Source organism: Canis lupus, chromosome 21 (genome assembly GCF_003254725.2).
Source record: "Canis lupus dingo isolate Sandy chromosome 21, ASM325472v2, whole genome shotgun sequence".
In the NCBI taxonomy this organism is placed as follows: Eukaryota; Metazoa; Chordata; class Mammalia; order Carnivora; family Canidae; genus Canis; species Canis lupus.
In genome coordinates, this window is record NC_064263.1 from 28,330,095 (window position 1) to 28,351,585 (window position 21,491).

General features: G+C 36.3%; 2 protein-coding genes across 2 annotated transcripts; both read right to left on the reverse strand.

Moving 5' to 3' along the window:
• Positions 1 to 2,133: 2,133 nt before the first annotated feature.
• On the reverse strand, positions 2,134 to 3,087 carry LOC112667343 (olfactory receptor 52P1-like). Its single transcript, XM_025458927.3, has one exon. The coding sequence runs from the start codon at positions 3,085 to 3,087 to the stop codon at positions 2,134 to 2,136; it is 954 nt and encodes a 317-aa protein (XP_025314712.3).
• A 16,937-nt stretch (positions 3,088 to 20,024) lies between these two features.
• Positions 20,025 to 20,969, reverse strand: LOC112667344 (olfactory receptor 51V1-like). The gene has a single exon (XM_025458928.2). The coding sequence runs from the start codon at positions 20,967 to 20,969 to the stop codon at positions 20,025 to 20,027; it is 945 nt and encodes a 314-aa protein (XP_025314713.2).
• Positions 20,970 to 21,491: the final 522 nt, after the last annotated feature.

Sequence of the window (21,491 nt, forward strand, 5' to 3'; positions counted from 1 at the left end):
AATAATGATCTTCATATTTTCTTTTTTTAAAGATTTTATTTATTTATTCATGAGAGACACACACACAGAGAGAGAGAGAGGCAGAGACGCAGGCAGAGGGAGGGAGAAGCAGGCTCCATGCAGGGAGCCCGATGTGGGACTTGATCCCAGGTCTCCAGGATCATGCACTGGGCAGAAGGCAGGCGCCAAACCGCTGAGCCATCCAGGGATCCCGACCTTCATAGTTTCAATACCTATCATAGCAGTGAGAATTGGTGTGTTTGGAAGATTGTGTTGACTACTGTGAAACTGTTTCATCCGTAGTCTCATTGAATTCTTACTTTAACACTATGAAGTTTAAAAACTATTTTCCACACTTACAAATGATGAAGTTAGGATTTATAATGTTAAAAATAACACTCACTTAGCTATCAGTTATGGAAACAGTATTTAAACTTGAGTTTGACAAACAAGAATATGGCTGTAGATGAAACATCTAAAAATGTAAAGTTTTGAGGAACTAATTCATTTGAGAACAAACAAATGTTTATGAATAGTCCACAAAGAATATACCAATGTTGGTCAAAACCCAACAATTTCTGATTCAATGAACACTACATCCCATGATGATCTAAAGTAAAAGAGGATTTGAACAGAGCATTCTATAGATATGTCCAATGTAGTTTCTTCTATGTTCCATGCATAGTAACATTAAACTTAGAAGTGAAACATTTTCAATTTCAGCACTGAATGAATGTGATCAAAACAAATTGATACTGAAGGAAAAGAGGGAAGAAATAAATTTTTTAAAAAGGAAAAGGAGAGGGGAATGCCATATGGGTAAAAAGTATTTTCAGAATCTTAGAGTTTTCATTAAGTTTTGAAACTATATATATTTTTTTTAATTTTAATTTTTATATGTATATTTTTATTGGAGTTCGATTTACCAACATATAACACTCAATGTTCATCCCATCAAATGCTCCCCTCAGTGCCCATCACCCAGTCACCCCATCTCCCTGCCCACCTCCCCCTCCACTACCACTTGTTTGTTTCCCGGAGTTAGGAGTCTGTCATGTTTTGTCACCCTCTGTGAGTTTTCCCACTCATTTTCTCTCCTTTCCCCTATAATCCCTTTCACTATTTTTTTATATTCCCCATATGACTGAAACCATATAATGATTGTATAGTAATAGTGTTATCAGGCCGTACTGATTGGACAGTTTTCTAGTAAAGTAGAAGCAATTCTTGCTTGGGGTGTTGTCAAGATATTGCAGTAGATTTATCACTTATAAGGGATTTTAAAGAAACTTAAGAAATATCTACCACAATATAGAAAAGAAGAGGAGATGTAGGAGGATAAAAAATTAAAAGGTTTAGAGGAATAAGCTTCCATATTTATAAGGCAAGTAAGTATAAGCATATTAGTGGGCAATATTGCATAATACAGAGCATGTATTTTGAAAGCCAGAGTCCCTGGGTTCAATTTTACATTGCCTTGTGCTAGGGGAGTTACCTTTATGCAATTTACTAAACCTTTTTGTGCCTCAGTTTCCTACTTGGTACGAGGAGAATAATAATACTACCCACATCACAGTATAGTTTTGTGGACTAAAGGAGTAAATAAATGTAAAAGGCTTAGTAAACAGCCAAACCCACAATGATCATTCTGTGACTGTTAAGCCATTATTACAACTGTTATAACTGAAACTTGAAAATGACGACTTTTACTGAAGAATTTTAATCAGTACATGTAAGAGTGTGAATTGGAAAAAAAAATTTGTTTTCATAAATTACATTGTTCAATATACTGAGAATTTTTAAATTATTACAAAAATTAACCTAGTTATTTCACATTTGTGAATATCATGAAATATTATTCATAAATATAGAATACAAAATAATGTCAATAATCAATAACATTTATTGCAAGTATTTATTGAACGCTTCCCATGAAGCTTATTTCCAAGAGAAAGAAAGGGAAATATTAAAAAATGAAAAAAGAGAGAAAAATGTACAACATCAAATATCCCTGCTGAGAAATAAAACTGAATTGAGAAATTGTATGTTGGAGACAAAGTTGCAACTATTGTTAATGTACCATGATTTCATAAAACAGAATCTGCCAATACGGGTTTGTATTTACATCATATTTTAGTTTCCAGAAATAATCTTGTTTGAGAGGAAGAGACTGACCACACGGTCACGAATCTGTTTGGTCTTGACACCATACACCAGGGGATTGACTGTGGGAGGCACCAAAAGATATAAACTTGCAAAAATTATATGAATGCTTGAAGGTACCTTCTTGCCAATACGGTGAGTTAGGAAACTAAATAGTGCAGGTGTGTAGAATCCAAGTAGAGTGCAGACGTGGGCAGCACAGGTGCCCAGAGCTTTAGAGCGGGCATTCTGAGAAGATAGCCGGAAGACTGCCTGAAGGATCTTGATATAGGATGTAGCTATGAGCCCTAGGTCCAACACCATCACTGAAAGGGCCACAGAGATTCCATATGCTCTGTTAATGAGGGTGTTGGCACTGGCCAACTTCACCACAGCCATGTGCTCACAGTAGGCATGATTGATAACATATTTAGTGTAATACGGTAGCCTTTTAATAAGAAGAGGACAGGGCAAAACCATAAAGGTAGCTCGGATCACACCAGCTAGACCCATTTTAGTGATCATTGGTGTTGTCACGATGGTTGTATAACGCAGTGGGATACAAATAGCTACATACCGGTCGAAGGCCATGGCAACCAAGAGGGCTGACTCAATTATGCAGAATGTGTGGATAAAATACATTTGTGCTAGACAGATACTAAAGTCAAACTTGTGAGCATCCAACCAGAAGATACCCAGCATCTTGGGGGCTGTGGAAGAGACAAGAGCCATGTCATTCACTGCCAGCATACAAAGGAAGAAATACACAGGCAGGTGGAGGCTGGGTTCTATTTTGATGGTGATGATGATTACACTGTTCCCCAGCAGGGCCAGGGCAAACAGGAGGCAGACAGGGATGCCAATCCAGCAGTGAAAAGCTTGCAAACCAGGAATACCAACCAGGAAAAAAGATGAGATGTAGCTATGTGTAGCATTGTCTGCCATATTAAAACTGGAGAGTTTGCATGCTCTGGTGCAAAGTAGTGAGGCTAGTTTCCTATAGGAAGAAATCAAGTTGACAGAATAATTATTTATTTATGGAGATTCCAGGCACACTAAAATAGCCTATGTGAAGGGCTGACTCTTCTCTAAAACTTCCGTAAGTTGTTGGGTTAATCACTTCCCCGTTATGGACCCGGTATCTTTATTTGCAAATAAGATGGACTTCTTTTTAAATTTTCTCTTCTCTGTTCAGTGTTTTTTCTGTTCTAGTTTTATATTTCCATTATCTATTAAGTATACAAGCAGTGATAAAATTTCTGCTTCTTTGTGCCTAGGATTTTTTGAATTGTGTGATATAGACATCAACTTTGCTTTAAGAAAGACAAAGGCCACAATAGCCAAACTGTGGAAGGAGCCTCGGTGTCCATCGCAAGATGAATGGATGAAGAAGATGTGGTCTATGTATACAATGGAATATTCCTCAGCCATTACAAACGACAAATACCCACCATTTGCTTCGACGTGGATGGAAGGTATTATGCTGAGTGAAATAAGTCAATCAGAGAAGGACAAACATTATATGGTCTCATTCATTTGGGGAATATAAAAGATAGTGAAAGAGAATAAAGGGGAAAGGAAAAAAATGAGTGGGAAATATCAGAAAGGGAGACAGAACATGAGAGACTCCTAACTCTGGGAAAGGAACTAGGGGTGGTAGAAGGGGAGGTGGGCTGGGGGTGGGGGTGACTGAGTGACGGGCACTGAGGGGGCACTTGATGGGATGAGCACTGGGTGTTATTCTATATGTTGGCAAATTGAACACCAATAAACAAGAAATTTATAAAAAAAAAAAAAAGAAAGACAAAGGCCACTGCTCTCAAGGAATTTTCAATCAAGTGTGAACATTCATGCAGGCATACACAAACACACAGATCCACACATGCATATATACAATGAATTGCAGGTTATACAAAAGGCAGTTGTAATTTTAACAATATGGTAGACCACAGACAACTTAAATAATCAGGAATGCATAATAAGAAATTCAAACAGCTTAAATATAACCAAAATTCTTGTGAACATTAAAAATAAAACCTTATTCTCACTCATGACTAATGCCTTCTTATTTCCGAAAAGATCTTAAAGATAATCAGAAGGAGGACAGGATATTAGAAGCATATATCAAAAGTGAGGGGTATTAGCTGAAAATAGTAGAAAAACACAGATCTGTCATCAGAATTTTAAATTAATATTGTCCAGAAAAATGTTTTTTTATTATTTTTTTTGCTATGGCTATATCTCTACAACTTTTTATGTAATTCAAAAACAAGTACCTAAAAGACTGCATTTATCAATCCACACAATTTTCTAAGTGTATACTGTGTTTCAAATAATGAGGAAAAACTGTTTTTTTTTTTCTGAGCTATCCAAAAACAGTTAACTGCATTCAACATTAGATGAAGTTACCATATGAAATTTTTAAAAAGATTTACATGAAACTTAATTTAGCATTTTAAGTGATGGGGGAAAATTGCAAATAAGTTACCTGCCTTGACAATTATTTTTCTTTTTTGAAAATTTCATTTCCTCATTCCTTCAGATAATTTAGACATTGCTATCAACACACATTTTTAACTAATGGGAATAATATAAGTCCATTTGGCATTCTGCTCCCCGGATTCCTGGCCTTGACCCTTGCTTTGCTCCCTGCTAATGACAGTGAGAGCAAAGTAATTCCAATCCAGTACTCCAGGTCTCAGTGCTACAAGCATCTTTTCATGATCATTCACTGGTCTTGTCCTTTTGTTCCAGTAATGGCCCTCAAACCTTCTTCTGAGGATCAAATTTCCTCCTAAAATAGCAATTCAGAAATGCACACGCTCATCTTCATACGTTGCCTTTTTAAAAATTTTTAATTGTTCCCAATATCTACTCCTGAAACTCATCTGATACGAAAGTTCATTAAATTTTAATAAATATTCCTATTGGCAATACCTCTTTGTTTGACTCTTCATGTAATATCTGTTCAGAAAAAAAACATTCTGGTTATAATTAATGTGCATATTCTCCTCTTATGCATATGCTACTCTGGACCTATGTGAGTAAGTATCTGAGGTGTTTCCATATAAGAAAGTGAGAATTCAAATTTGAGTTAATCATTATAAATATTTCAGAAGAATTCAGAATTTAAACATTATCCAGAATACAGAGACCCAGAATTTTGGATTGTCACATTGGATGTGAGTCCCATAACCTCAGGTAGAGATAAGAATTTGGGGCAAGAAATTGGGAATATTGAACATTTAAACTATAAAAGATGTTTAAGTTTAATAAAAAGATCTTTATAGGTTTATAGGTTTTTCCATGTTCTTCCATTTAGGAAATCCAAAAATTCAAGAGGATGTTTGGCAGAGAACTCAGTATACAGCAAGTGAGTAGTACATCTAGAAGTATAAACATGATTTCTAGGTAGAAAAAATTACACAGAACGAAAAATAAGCTTAATTGCTTTGTGATACATACATACTTTGTCATAAAAGTAGGTCTATAGGCATCAGTAAATTTACTTATAAGGCAATACTAAGGGGTGTCTGGATGGCCCAGTTTGTTAAGCCTCTGTAATTGGTTTGGGTCATAATCCCAGGGTCCTGGGATTGAGCCTTACCTCAGGTTCCCTGCCCAGCAAGGAGTCTGCTTCTCCCTGCTCATATGGCCCTCTCCCACACCCCACCCCCATCTCCAAACCTATGCATGCTCTCTCTGGCTATTGCCATCTGTGTGATAGATAGAAAGATAGATAGATGATAGAAAGATAGATAGAATCTCTCTCTCTCTCTCTCTCTCTCTCTCTCTCTCTTAAAAGAAAGACAATACTGGGAGAAAGAGGTTAAGTAGTTTCAATTTAGAGAGAGGCCAGGCTCCTGGAATGTGTAACTCAGGGATCTATAGGGAAACAACTCCAAGAACATGGCAGCCTATTTTGAATGAGGTCAATAAGGTTGCTTATTACCTTATATTTACCAGACAGATTGCCAGGGAAGTCAGAAAGCCTGCCCACACCCTCTAGCTTCCTGTTAGTTCTGATTTTGCATTTGTTTCTGAAACATACAGATACCATGTTCCTTCTGCCTCCCAACTATTGCATTTTACCTGCATCAGGGTTAGTTAGCCGAATCTGTGGCCTGCAATCTGCCCCTCCAGAGAGCATGATGCTAGTAGAGCATGCAATGCTTTCTATGTTCTGTTTTATTATATTTAGCATGTTTATACCATGTCTTAAATAATCACAGTCGGGGATATGCCACACGATGTTCACTGTTTTCCTCAAAGCTCCCCCACTATCTGCCTGTCTCTCATTTGTTGGCAACAGCTGTCACACGGTCATTTAAACCAAAAATCTCAGAGTTATCCTTGACCCTTTGCCCTTTAAAACCTTAACAGTACAATCAAGCAGCCATTATATCTCACTGAATTTAATGATTTGATATCGATGAAATTCAGCATGTCATTCATCCTTTCCTCTATCTGTGACATTTATTAACTCCCATAAAGTCTGCGGCATAGCCTCCTAATTATTTCTCCTGTTTCTGGCTTTTCTTTATAAAGTCCACCTCCTCACATCATCAATTATCTTTTAAAAGTCAGATATGATTATTTTGCTTAAAGTCTTATCATTAAAAGTATTGTCTTATTCCAAAAAATGTTAATTCACTCTATGCTTTTTTTGCATCTCTCAAGCTTCCAGTCTTGCCGTTACTTCGTTTCAGAGTAACCCAGAACTTCTAGCAGGTCTGGGATCATACAATATGGTTTTATTCTTTATGACTTTAAACTGTCTCTACATTTGGACTTGATTAATTTTTCCCTCATCTGCTTTATAAACTTTAATCTGTCTTTTCAAATCCTGTTGAACATTTTCTGATTCTCGCAAGTGCTTGTTGTCTACTTCAAACTGTGATGAACCTTCCTATGCTCCCATATCTTTCACATACATTGATGAGCACAAATATTACATCTTGTGGTAGCTATTCCTTTACTTGTCCTAAGTACTCCACTATCAATATGAGACATGAAGTAAAAAGAGCATATATTAAAGACTTTGTGTCTCCAGTGTTTTGCTCACTTTCTGATACAGAGGAAGCAGCTAAACTGTCAGTGATTAGACATTAACTAAGACATTCTTTCTGTTAGATAATGTTATGATAGTGTCAAGGTGGTTTTTAATCATGAGAGCATGTTATGTTCTGTTTGCACATGGGGAAGGTGGTGGTTCTAGACTTACTAAATACCCTTCATCAATAAACACATTCCGCCTCCAGTTTAATCAAAGATAATACATTCTCTTAATTTTCATCTACGCTGTGCTTCCTTGCAAAAAGCAAAAGCAACACAGTATGGAAGTATAGTATGACATCCAAAGAATCCCTATGTGCTGTACCCTAAATGGGTACAGAGGGAATTATTTTGAGACATGGAGAGCAGCATTTGGTGACTATGGTTTTCAGTGACAGACATAAGTCCCAAACCTCATTCTGTTCATACGGGAATGTGCTAATACAGGTTAGTCGTTTTCATTACTATATACATACATACACATATATATGTGTATGTATGTATATAGCTGTTTTCATTTTTTTCCAGAAGCTTTTATTATTCCAAATTTTGCTATCATTCAAGGAATAAGTATTTTGAAATAGTCGAGAGCAACAATTTATATGGGCCAAATCTATATTATCAGCCTCTTAAACATTTTGGGAGGTGGAGGGACTTGAGGAAAAGGCTTAGGTGTATTTTGAAAGATAATTAAAGCCAATTTTTTCCCAACAACAACATAAAGACATAGAAAATAAAGAAAACTCATGTCTGCAGCTTCAGCTTCATTGTATAAAATTTACCCCATTTTCCATCTTACAAAAAACAAAGACATACCAATAAGTAAGGAAAAGAAAAAGTTCTTTTAAGATTCTCTTAAGTTGCCCTAAACTGGAGTGTCCAAGATACTCTCCCCTTGCACTGGTACTTTTCATCTCACTGTAGTTCCATATTTCCCACTTCAAACACTCTTCATCATCCACTTTGATGTCGATAAATAACTAGGTCTCCCCCATATTCATTAAACACTGCTATCTGGCTTTACTTTATATTTCCACCTGTATTGTTTTATATTAATACACGGCTTTGAAATCTGTACATTTAGATCCTTTCTAACCCACTGGCCATTCATCATTCCCACTTTTCTTCCTTCAATGATGAATTCACTACACTATATATCATCCCACATAGATTTATCATCATCTGTAACCGTGCCTCCTCTGAAAACTTAAATTCCAAAACACTGCATCATGAATATAAAATCTCATTCTTTTTCCATACTTTAACACCCAGCATTAATTCCTTCTCTCCAGATAAACAGATTTGGTGGAACATCACTTCAAACTTTTACTTATTAGCATACCCAAATATCTTATTCCGTTTGCTTTTGTAGGGACCAAGGGCAGGCTGCCTCCAGATGGGCCACTTTGGCATGAAGATTCTTTTGAACTGAAGAGTATCAAGACCTTACAGGATCAAGAGAAACTTTTATCCCTCCCTTAAGTACATTGAGCAATATAAATTGAGGGTCTTTCCCAGAATAAGCATTACTAGCAGAGGTAAATTTTACCCGAGTGACCCATTTGTATAGCAGTGGAAACATCATTACCAAACATTTGCTCTGCTTTTTGCCCTGTGAACTGCAATCTTTCTTTGAGATCTACCTACTCTTTAGTTCAGGATGACATATAGATCTCATTTGAAGTGACTGTCCTTGAAATTTCCATGTCTACTACTACACCTGATTTTCTCCTACTAATCTGTCTCATGCCAACTTGATACTTAGTCCTGCTACAAGGACTCTTGATTTTTCTTTTATTCATTTATCATAGTCACAGAGACAGAGAGAGAGAGAGAGAGAGAGAGGCAGAGACATAGGCAGAGGGAGAAGCAGGCTCCATGCACCGGGAGCCGACGTGGGATTCGATCCTGGGTCTCCAGGATCGCGCCCTGGGCCAAAGGCAGGCGCTAAACCGCTGCGCCACCCAGGGATCCCTAAAAGGACTCTTCAAAGGGGACAGGAATCCTTCCTCTGGAACACTTTCTTTCTCATCTATTTTGCAGCTCTCTCACATTGTCTCCAGCTTGTTTGCTTCTGCACCTGAGCTATTGAGTACTACTGGGGGAAATCATAGCTATAGGTATTAGTATTACTTCAACTATAGCTCAATTTTCTGAACTCCAAAATGCAGGTAATAAAAATGTCTTTCATTTGATAGTGTAATTTTGAAAAGTATATAACCCAATTACATGAAATGTTTGGTCAGCCACCTGGCACATAGTAAGCACCTTATAAGTGTTAGCCATTATTATGAGAAACAATATTCAAAGAATAGCATTTCATAGGTAGAAAGTCTGACTATTCCACTTAACAGGTGTTTGATTCCCACCTCATAAAAATCATGCCTTTGTTTCTTTGAGAGTATGGTGGCATAACAAGAGCACGTACTCATTCAGATGGTTTCTAAAAGAATTAAATAAGAATATGCATGTAAATAAGTACATATTAATACAGTAAAGAATTTTCATTTATAAAAGTGGCTGGAATGCTCAACAAATGTTATCTATTAATAGATTCAATTGACCTAGACTTACTATCTTGTCCCTTTTTTTTAAGATTTTATTTATTTATTCATGACAGAGCGAGACAGAGGCAGCGACACAGGCAGAGGGAGAAGCAGGCTCCATGCAGGGAGCCCGATGTGGGACTTGATCCCAGGACTCCAGGATCATGCCCTGGGCTGAAGGCAGACGCTCAACTGCTGAGCCACCCAGGGATCCCAACTATCTTGTCTTTATACATGATTAGATACTGCTACTTAGAAGGGAAGATTATTAAGAATTATAAATTCCCTGAAAGTCTCTGTTCTACCTGCAAATGCTTTTAAATGTATATTTATCTTCACCACCCCTATGCAAAGACATAAGGGAAGGAATCCTTCCCCATTTCCTTACTGAATCACCCACTCAAGTATCCTCGCAAACAACTAAACTACTCTTAGATTCACTAAATCAGTAACCTGTGTCCTCTTAACTTTGAACTTCTTCCTCACCACAGCATCCTCTTAGTCAATAGTGCTAACTTTAAAACTCACTAATGTTTTCCTGTTCTCCACTTATCTCAGCCCATTCTCACATATTTCTTGGAAGAATATTGAAAATTCCTTATTTTGTAGCATTAGTGTATTGCCCCTCCAGATAAGTGAAACTGCTTTAGCAAAGTAGGTCAACAATTGCCTTCAAACTAATGAGAATATCTCAAATTTACTGAATTATTTGTGTCTTTTTTCACATTCATCTCCTTCATGAAACTGTATCACAGAAAAGAAGATACTGAAACCTAGTATGCTTTCATTAAATTCTGAGTACAAAATGTCTGTTTTTGTACATACGGTCTGCAGTCTTAAATAATTCACAGATTTTTATCCTACAATTCATGCCTCTGACACTTTAGAGATGGCCAACATCTCCATGGTCATTTGCTACCCTTGGTTTTCTTAGAATATAATCTTTCAACATTATGACTACTGTGAGTTACATAACCAGAAACCACTCTGTAACAGGAACTTCTTAGATTCTTGCATAGAAGCAAGAATACTGGGGATCCCTGGGTGGCGCAGCGGTTTAGTGCCTGCCTTTGGCCCAGGGCGCGATCCTGGAGACCCGGGATCGAATCCCACATCAGGCTCCCGGTGCATGGAGCCTGCTTCTCCCTCTGCCTGTGTCTCTGCCTCTCTCTCTCTCTCTCTCTCTCTCTCTGTGACTATCATAAATAAATAAAAATTAAAAAAAAAGAAGCAAGAATGCTGAATTTATGCTTTTTAACCTCTGAAAATATTTCCTTCTTTCTCTAGTACCACCTGACGTTACTCAAATACTCAAATGTCTTTTGTAAACATACATTGTGATTTCTCTACCTAGAAATCTTCTTTTCCTACTTGACTGCCACTTGATTGATCTAAAATAATACCTCATAGAATAACCTGAATAGCTGTTCTCTGCAAATCTTCAAATGATGGTTTTCCATTGCGGTGTCCAGACAAAGTTACTTACTCAAGAATGATTAAATGTATGACAGCAATGACTTTGGGGACATTAAGGTCTCTGTGGACAAGATGGTAGTTAGCCATGGCTGCCTTGTAATGGGATATTATGATGTTTGGGAGGTCTCATTAGGCTTAGGAAAGCCCAGAAGTCCTCTGATTATATACACAGGATACATAAAGATGGAGGTAAACAAGACAGGCCAGAACTATGCAGAGACATATTAACACTGGAGCATCCATAGAACACCGTGACCCTCCAGAGTTTGTTTGTGGATAAAGCTCATGTGTTCCTATATGGGCAAATACTCATATTAGGAACAGACCTACAGTACCCAGTGTCAGTGGACTATTAATCAAATGCTTAACTCATAGAGAATATTGTAAGAAGACAAGTGAAAATGAGTTAGGTGTAGACAGATAGTCTGGCAATTCCTACTGAGCCCAGGAAATAATTGTTAATAATAATTCAGTCTATTTATTATATAATATAATAATTATTAACCATAATTCAGCCTATTTCAAGATCTCCATTTTATTATTCTTTTATGTTGTTCCCTTTTACTGTGACCCAATGTGCCTTTGTGTGGTTACTATGTAATTCTTCTCACCAGGTTCATGGAGGCTCATATGCACTCACAGATTCATGTGTATTCTCTAGTCTCCTATTAGTAATTCATAAATTATACTTCTTATTGCTATGGATTTTAAGCCTCTATTGTTTTCTTTTTTAATATTTTATTTATTTATTCATGGGAGACACAGAGAAAGAGAGAGGCAGAGACATAGGCAGTGGGAGAAGCAGGCTCCACATAGGGAGCCCAGGGTAGGTGTCAGTCTCTGGACTCCAGGATCACGCCCAGGGCCAAGGGCAGGCACTAAACCGCTGAGGCACTAAACCCAGGCATCCCGACTGTTATTTTCTAGATGGTAAATAAGTGATACTGCAAGTTTTCATGCTTTACAGACACTGTATTTCTTTTATTGCTACTGTGTCTGAGAGTCCTTGCACATGCTGGAGAGACACCTTTATGTCATTTGTGCTTACTTCTCACATAAAGTAGTTGATTTAATTTATTATTTTTATTGTTAATTTGGAGCTTTTCTTGTCTATTTGCAGGTTGTTCTTAGATATTCTAACCTAAAACTAGTAGTAAAATCTGCCAATGACTTCTATCTGGGTATTGCCTATTAACATTCTCCATGATGCCTTTAGTTGAGAAAAAAAATCCTCCATTTTGGTGTAAAGTCATCCTAATTTGCCTATTTTTAAAAAATATTTGACCCTGTTTTTAACATTTACCCCAGCTTTTCCCTTCGACTTCAACTGCGAAGATCTATTTTCTGGACTCATTTCCTGCCTGAACTCTGCAAATCTAAACTAATCACTCTGCACCTATGTGGTGGCCACTCCCCCTTCTTCTTTTCCACTCTTGAATTTTGAGTGGTGTCTCACTCCTAGTTTTTTCCAGCCTGGCCCATCTCACCCTCTAAACACTAGTTTTATCATTCTCTTTAAAAATGCACTCAGTGGGATCCCTGGGTGGCGCAGCGGTTTGGCGCCTGCCTTTGGCCCAGGGCGCGGTCCTGGAGACCCGGGATCGAATCCCACGTCGGGCTCCCGGTGCATGGAGCCTGCTTCTCCCTCTGCCTGTGTCTCTGCCTCTCTCTCTCTCTCACTGTGTGCCTATCATAAATAAATAAAAGTTTAAAAAAAATAAAAAATAAAAAAAATAAAAATGCACTCAGTGAATTCTTTCTTTACCTTTCTTGTTCTTGCTCTTTTTAAATTGAGAGGCAGTGCCATTCACTTCAAAATGGCCTTGAAAGTGCATAGAAGCAATTATCTTTCATATTCTCGACAACATTCATTTCCATATCAATATGTCCATCTATCCAGGTGTGGTTATCCGTCTTGGGAATAATATAAATGTTCACTGAAATTAAAGTTATGGGTCTCTGGGCCTTGTTAGTAAATTTGATTGCAGGGGAACAATCACAGAATTAAAAGACAACTTATGGAATGGAAGAAGATATTTGCAAATGATATATCTGATAAAGGGTTACTTTCCAAAATTTATAAAGAACTTATCAAACTCAACACCCAAAAAAGAAATAATCCAGTTAAGAAATGGGCAGAAGACATGAATAGATATTTTTCTGAAAAAGACATACAGATGGCTAACATACACATGAAAAGATGCTCATCACTCATCATCAGGGAAATGCAAATCATAACTATGATGAGATACCACCACACACTGGTCATAATGGCTATAATTAACAGGAAACAAGAGAAGTTGGCAAAGTTGTGGAGAAAAAGGACCCCTCTTATACTGCTGGTGGGAATGCAAACTGGTACAGCCAATCTGGAAAACAGTATGGAGGTTCCTTTAAAAGTGAAAACTAGAACTACCCTATGACCTAGTAATTGCATTCCTAGATATTTACCCAAAGGATAGAAAAATACTTATTCAAAGAAACACATGCACCCTGATGTTAATAGCATTATCAGCAAAAGCCATAGTATAGAAATCCCAAGTGTCCATCACCGGATGAATAGATAAAAAAAGTGATATATATATATATTTATATATATATAATATTCTACATAATACCAGAAGAGTAGTATTATATATATATTTTTTTCAACGTATATATAATGGAATATTACATATATAATATTATATATATTCCATATATAAATATAATGGAATATTACTCAACCATCATAAATAATGAAATCTTGCCATTTTTTAATGGTGTGAATGGAAATAGAGTGTATTATGCTAAATGAAACAAGTCAGTCAGAGAAAGACAACATGATTTCACTCATATGTGGAATTTAAGAAACAAAACAGATGAACATAGGGGAAGGGGAAAAGAGAGGGAGGAAAGCATAAGAGGCTCTTAACTGTAGAGAATAAATTGAGAGTTGATGGAGGGGAGGGGAGTGGGGAATGGGCTAAATGGATGATGAGTATTAAGGAGGGTCCTTATTGCCTTGAGCACTAGGTGTTACAAGTAAGTGATGAATCACTAAATTTTACTCCTGAAACAGATACTACACTATATGATTATAAACTAGAATTTAAATAAAAACTTGAGGGATGCCTAGGTGACTCAGAGGTTGAGAAGCTGCCTTTGGCTCAGGGCGTGATCCTGGGGTCCTGGGATCGAGTTCCCTCTCAGGTCCCCACAGGGAGCCTGCTTCTCCCTCTGCCTATGTCTCTGCCTCTCTTTCTGTGTCTTTCATGAATAAATAAATTTATAACTAAATAAATAACTAAATAAATAATTGAACAATAAAAAAGAAAAAACATATCGTATGTACTTTAGTTGCATAAAGCAGTAGTTTCTAGCCAATTTAAGTATAAGGACTTGTTTGGGGTAAACTTTTTATCTATTCATATAAGGAATAATTTTGCTCTCAGCAATTGTATATTGAAAAAAGACATTACAAAATATAGTTGTAACTGCGTAATATTGAATTAATTGTATATTATTAATCATAGCAATGAATACTCTGAAAAATATATATATGCATGTAAAATTTTATTCAATAATCTACAAAAAGATGACTGATAAATGCTTGGACTTCTACATTGTCTGCAGTGAGTTCATGGCTCTCTGGGCAACAAAAGCCCATAGGGTGAGAATCATTGATAGGTTTCGTTTTGGTTTTTCTTTGTCCTCTTCATCTCTACCTTTCATCATCCCTCAAATCTTTTTCTACTTCTATTTAATTTTAATAAATCTGTTTTTTGTAATATATCAACTAAATAAATGTATTTATTATGAAATAAATGTGATAACCTAATTTTATGCCCATAGCACTAACATCATTTTGAATAAATGATACATGGCTCTAGAGATTGACAGGGATTAAGATGTTCTGTGACAATTATCACTCTAACTGAAAGATATTGATCTTGATTATAATTAAATCTGAGTTTGGTGTCACATAAGTTACCATGTAACTCTACCAGGTTATGTTGCCAGCTACTAGGTGCTAGTATTTCTCTTGAAAGTAATCTAAACCATAAGCAGCTTGCTCCATATACCTCACATGGAAGCATAACTTTAGCTAATGAAAACAGGTATTAAAATTTGCCTCAAAAGCCATATGAGCTAATCATATCTAAATACTTTGTGGAGTTTACCATGACAGAAAATCTTGTCTCAATTTTTAAAGCTATTCCTTTCATCAGTGTTTTTCCACAATTAGTGTTTGAGAGCTGAGAGAGAAAAGCATAGTCATCTCTCCACAAATTATTTCCTCAACTTAAATTTAAACTCACTTTTTTTTTTTTAACTCACTTTCTTAAGAAATCCTGTGGCAGGTGATGTGATGAGCACTGAGTGTTATACGCAACTAATGAATTACTGAAAACTACATCTGACACTAAGGATGTGCTATATGTGGCTAATTGAGTTTAAACTACAAAAAGAAACAAAATATCCTGTGGAGAATGATTAATCTTAAATTTATTCATCCAACATTTATTGATGTTTAGAAGTGTTTCTGTAACATTCTAAAGCCTTATTATGTTTTCTTTGTGTTCTTCCATTTTGTCATCATGGAAATACAGAACAGATTCAATTAAAAAATGAACTGTAGCGTTTATTTAATTCAAACATTTTGTCAAAATTTTGGAAAATATTTAATACACAACTTTTAAACAAAGAGTAGTTTGACAATTGTATTGTTATAAAACTAATAAATATTAGACCCTCAAAAGTACACGTTATAGAACAGTATACATATTAATAACTTTCCATCTAATCTAAATAAGAGATTTCAGTATTCACGTGTGACTTATCTCCAAAAATCTCTTGCTAACTTACATCCATATGAAAAGCAAATGCAAGTCTCTGAACAACCTCAGATTCTGATAACCATGTTTTATTTGCCAATTATATACCAAATATGGAGTTGTATTTGACCTATTATTTTAAATTTTGTGGTTATTTAATTTTAGATGACATCGAATCTATTTTAATATTTATTGACCATTTCAAACTACTGACAACTGAATTTTTTTTTACAACTTAAATTCTATATCTTGTTTTTATAGGTTTATGCTGTCTTTTGTCATATTGATGTGTAAGTATGTTTTGCCTGAGTAAACTAATTTTGGCATGTGTTGAATTGCAAATAGTTTGAGTTTTTATTTCTCACTGTTTTTATGTATCCTTATATATGTATGTGTGTCTGTGTCAAAGCAGTTGATTTTCATTTTATGAACTCTCATTTCCTGTCCTTATCTGTAAGGATAAGCTGTAGCTTATTCAAAAGATCTCTTTTAAAAGAACAGTTTTTCCTGAATTTTACAGTTTCATTTTTATGTGTATGATATGGTATAAGTACAAATGAGTTTGTAGCATAGTAATACTTATATTTGGGTTAAGAAATTAGGTATAGGGCAGAGAGATAGATTAAATAGGCGATGGGTATGGTGTGGTGAGCATGAAGTGCTGTATGTGAGTGACAAATTACTAAATTCTACACCTGAAACTCATGTTGCACAGTATTTTAGCTAACTGGAATTTAAATACAAACTTGAAATAAAAAGAAATTAGGTATAGATTTATCTTTGAGTCTGCTACATGGCTATTACATAATCCATATTTTCTTTAAAAAATTAAATGGCACTAAAATTCATTAAATTTATTCCTTAATTTTTCTATGTATCTAGTGTTACTTCTGTACTTCATATTCTGTTATTTTGAGATACGTGGGTGTGAAATCATGACCTGAGACCACAACCTGAGCTGAAATCAAGAGTTGGATACAACCAACTGAGCCACCCAGGAACCCCTTGAAATGTATTTCTAAATTGTTTTATTTCTCTGATTTTTAATATTTCCTAAGAAACTATAAAAATTTTATAAATTAAGAATATTGTTATTTGTGTAGTCACAGTGAAACTACAGGAATGTTTTAGGAGAACAGATACAGTTACACAGAGTAAAGAATATATTTCTATTTCAGGTGTATGCCCTTACACTCTCTAACAAAGTGTTAATGATTTCATTTTATTTCTTTTTTCTTTTCTTTCTTTCTTTCTTTTTTTTTTTTTTAGAGAGAGAGAGAGAGAGTAAGCATCAATGGAGGAGGGGGAGAGAGAGACAGAGAATCTTAAGCAGGGGGGTTAATCTCAGGACTATGAGATCCTGACTTGAGCCAAAATTAAGAGTCGCTTAATCCACTGAGTCACCCAGGTGGCCCTAAGGGTGTGAATGATTTCTACGTGTGATTATGTACATTATATCTTCAGGTTCTGTATATGTGAATAGGATTTGTCATTCAATTATGCTTTCTAATGGTGTTTTTGAATGTAAATATAACACTTATTTTTAGAATGTGCTAATCGCTGAGAGCTTATACTTTTTAGAGCGATTTATTTATTTTAGAGAGAGAGAGAACGTTTATAGTGGGGGATAAGGGGAGGAGCAGAGGGAAAGGGACAAGCAGACTCCATGCTTAGCACATGACCCAATGCTGGCTGATCACAGGACACTGAGATCATGACCTGAGCTGAAACCAAGAGTCGACACTCACTCTGCTGAGCCACCCAGGTGCCCTGAATGCTTGTGATTTTAACAAATTTTTAGAAAAAATATTGGGTATCACATTTAGAGTAAATTTGAATTCAATAAGAACATTACCTTCTTCCATCTCATATGAACATTTTAATTCGTTTCTTAATTCATTTCATGGATTAATAAAGAAACAACATTAAATTATCATCCTATAGTGAAAAATCTTGACTTTTCCCTACCTTAAAAAAATTACAACAAAGAAAATCTATGAAAAATCTGTTTGATTGTTTGTTTGTTTTACAAAATTGCTGTTTTAAACTCCATCTCTTTGAGTATAAGTTGAGTGGAATAAATTACTTCTTTTTGTTTTTTAATTTATTTATGATAGTCACAGAGAGAGAGAGAGAGAGAGAGAGGCAGAGACACAGGCAGAGGGAGAAGCAGGCTCCATGCACCGGGAGCCCGACGTGGGATTCGATCCCAGGTCTCCAGGATCGCGCCCTGGGCCAAAGACAGGCGCTAAACCGCTGCGCCACCCAGGGATCCCAAATTACTTCTTAATTAGATACGGATTGTTGATTCTTTTTGGTTCATAAAGTAAAGAGGCATGAATAATCAATTGTATGTTTTAAACCAGATTCATTTACAGTATAGCTTCATTTACATTATGGAAATTATTTCCAAGTTTTCAATCATTTGACAATTTTTCCTTATTTTCAATTTTTTGTAAACTCTTACATGTGATACACATTTAGATGCATTTTAATGCAAAGCAGGAAAAAGGGCCAATATGATATTGTAAAACCAATGCCATACTACTTTTGAAGATTGGAAGTTATTTTTACCACAAAATTAATGAGTTGCTCAAATCTTGTTTCCAAAATATAAATAAGGACTCCAAAGGAATCTAATAAGGAAAACACATTTTCCCTAGTTAGAGTTCTTCATCCATTCTTCTATCTCTATTTTATACATTTTTCTAAAAGATTAACACTTAAGACCTATGAATTTATACATTTACATACTTGCTATCAGTCAGATGATCATATATATATATGTGTATATATATATACATATATATATATCTCCGTGTGTCTTAATGTATTTTAGTTGTATGCCAAAAGATAAATGCCTCTTCATAAATGCATGCTATGAAGATTGAATCATGAATTTAATGATTCAGTTCTCCAATAATAGAAGAGGAAAAAAGACGATGGGTTAGAGTATTTGGAGAAATCCTTTAAGGATGAAATGCTTAACAAGTTTGCTCTCAGAAGCTTATGGACAGAGTTCCACAAAGCAATAAAGATCAGCTCTGTCTAATAGCACTCTCTGATAGCATATGCATGGGTATTTTTCCTAATTTGGTAAAGAGGATGAGAATGAAGATGAGTTGCTGCTAGAGATGAAAAAAGGTAACAGTATCTTTTCTCTTGAAGATGTTCATGAATGGCAATTCCACATGGTTTTTAGTACAGACTAGGCTTTATTACGTTCCCAAATGGCTAGTTATCTGACCTCATGTTAATTATTAGGTAGACATGGTTTTGCCATCAGTGAGAAACGCCACTACAGAAGAAAAGTCTTGCCTTGTTGATATTTATCAAATCCAGAAAAGATTAAAATAAAAAAGATTCCGTAAAGCATATTAGTGAAACATTTATTCTACACGGTAAAGACATCAATTTCTGTGAGACTCAAATTAAGATTGTCATTTTAGCACTCATTTTGAGGTATGTAAAATGAAGAAAGATTGTTCTTTAGAGAAGCAGACAACAGAATTGTCTGTTGACAAATTAACCAGAAGAGAAGGGTGATGTTGCTTGACTCTCAAACTGCTAACCAGTCTGAAAACATCACTTAAGATTAGCAACCAGTTGTAATGTCTATATCGAGTAAGGCAACCATACCAAGTGGTGACAAAATTGTGCCTCCAGTGATAAATGGGTACTATGTGTTTGGATGACTTCTTTAGAGATATTCCTTGTAAGTTAAACTTCTCTGGACAATTGTGAATATTATTTTTTTCTAGTCAGAAGTGATAATGCCATGTTATGAATGACTCTACTATCAGAACTTCAAACTTGGGTTTGATTATTATTTTTGATACTTAGAAATCTTTCATGTAATGGGCATATCCTGTAAGTCTTCATTTTCAGTCACCTTATTTTTAACGTCTTTAAATAAATATATTCCTTCCCTCTCCTTGCCTGAAGTTTTCTACAGGTAAGCCCCTGTGTCTATGTAATCGAAAGTGTTTTACTCCTTTTTCATGGAAAACCACTTCTGAATCCTGCCACGGATTTGTTGGGTTTTGACACTGTAGATGATGGGGTTCATCAAGGGTGGGAAGATGATATAGATGTTGCCCATGAGGACATGGACCATAGGAGAGAGGTGTTTCCCAAAACGATGCACCATAGTCAGACCGATTATTGGGATATAGAAAACCATGACAGCACAGATATGGGAGACACAGGTCTGCAAGGACTTAAGCCGCTCCTCCCGGGATGCAATAGCCAAGACAGAATGCAGGATCAGAATGTAGGATACAATAATTAGCATGGAATCAAACAAAAGTGTGCAAATCACCAGAGCCAAGGCATAGAAACTGTTAAAGCGAATGTCAGAACATGCTAGTCTTAGTAAGTCTTGGTGAAGGCAAAAAGAGTGCGAGAGGATGTGGGAATGGCAATAGTGGAAAAACTTTAGGCGGATTATGGGAGCCATAATGAACACAAAACTCCTAACTAAAATTCCCAGCCCAATCTTGGTAATCCTGGCACTGGTTAGTATGGACGTATACCTCAGAGGGTTACAGATCGCTGTAAAGCGATCAAAAGCCATGGCGAGAAGGACTCCAGACTCTGTGAGGGACAGACCATGGATGAAATAAGTTTGAGCAATGCAGGCATCCAGGCTGACTTCCTGGCTAAGTCCCCACAGGATGCCCAGCACCGTGTGCACCGTGGACAGCCCCATGCACAGGTCAGTGAGGGCCAGCATGGCCAGGAAGTAGAACATGGGCTGGTGCAGGCTCGGCTCAGTCCGGATCACATGCAGCACCAGGCAGTTCCCAGACAGTACCATAGCATAGATACGGGAGAAAGGGATGGACAGCCAGGGATATTCCTGTTCCAGGCCAGGGAAGCCTGTTAGTAGAAAGGTGGAGGAATTGGTGTCATAAGCAGGAAAAGCAGGCATGGATCATTTGCTGTATTTTTCCAACGAGTCAGCACTTGTGTCCATTTGGTAGAGCGCTTTCATTCAAATTATTTTCTCATAGAGGACCAATCTGAGCAAAAATGATATGGGTATGTAATACAGAATTCTTTACATTAAAAAGTCACACTTACTGTTGTTCACACCTGTTATCCAAGTACATCTCCACACTTAGGAATCTTGTTGTGTGTCTACCTAATAAAACATTGAGGGTAGACCAAGGAAAGTGATCTAAAATAGATTTCGTCTTTCTCGAGCAACTAGAGATTATGATAAATTTTGACTTTCCAGATGTCTGTTAATTTTTCGGAGTATTTGTAAAAAACAGTTACCCTTCACCTTTGGGCGCGGTTCAGTCTGTCTCTTCATGCATCCGGTGATTCAATCTGTCTTTTTTATCTGGCAATCACTGCTCGAGTCTCAACTCAACAACAAAAGCTCAAAGATATATTTGTTTCTCTGCTCTCGAGAAAGTAGATCATATCTTTGTAAGTACTTGCATCA

Excerpts from the sequence above, each read along its gene's own strand:
- LOC112667343 (XM_025458927.3), bottom strand. The coding sequence starts at position 3,087 with ATGGCAGACAATGCTACACATAGCTACATCTCATCTTTTTTCCTGGTT.
- LOC112667344 (XM_025458928.2), bottom strand. The coding sequence starts at position 20,969 with ATGCCTGCTTTTCCTGCTTATGACACCAATTCCTCCACCTTTCTACTA.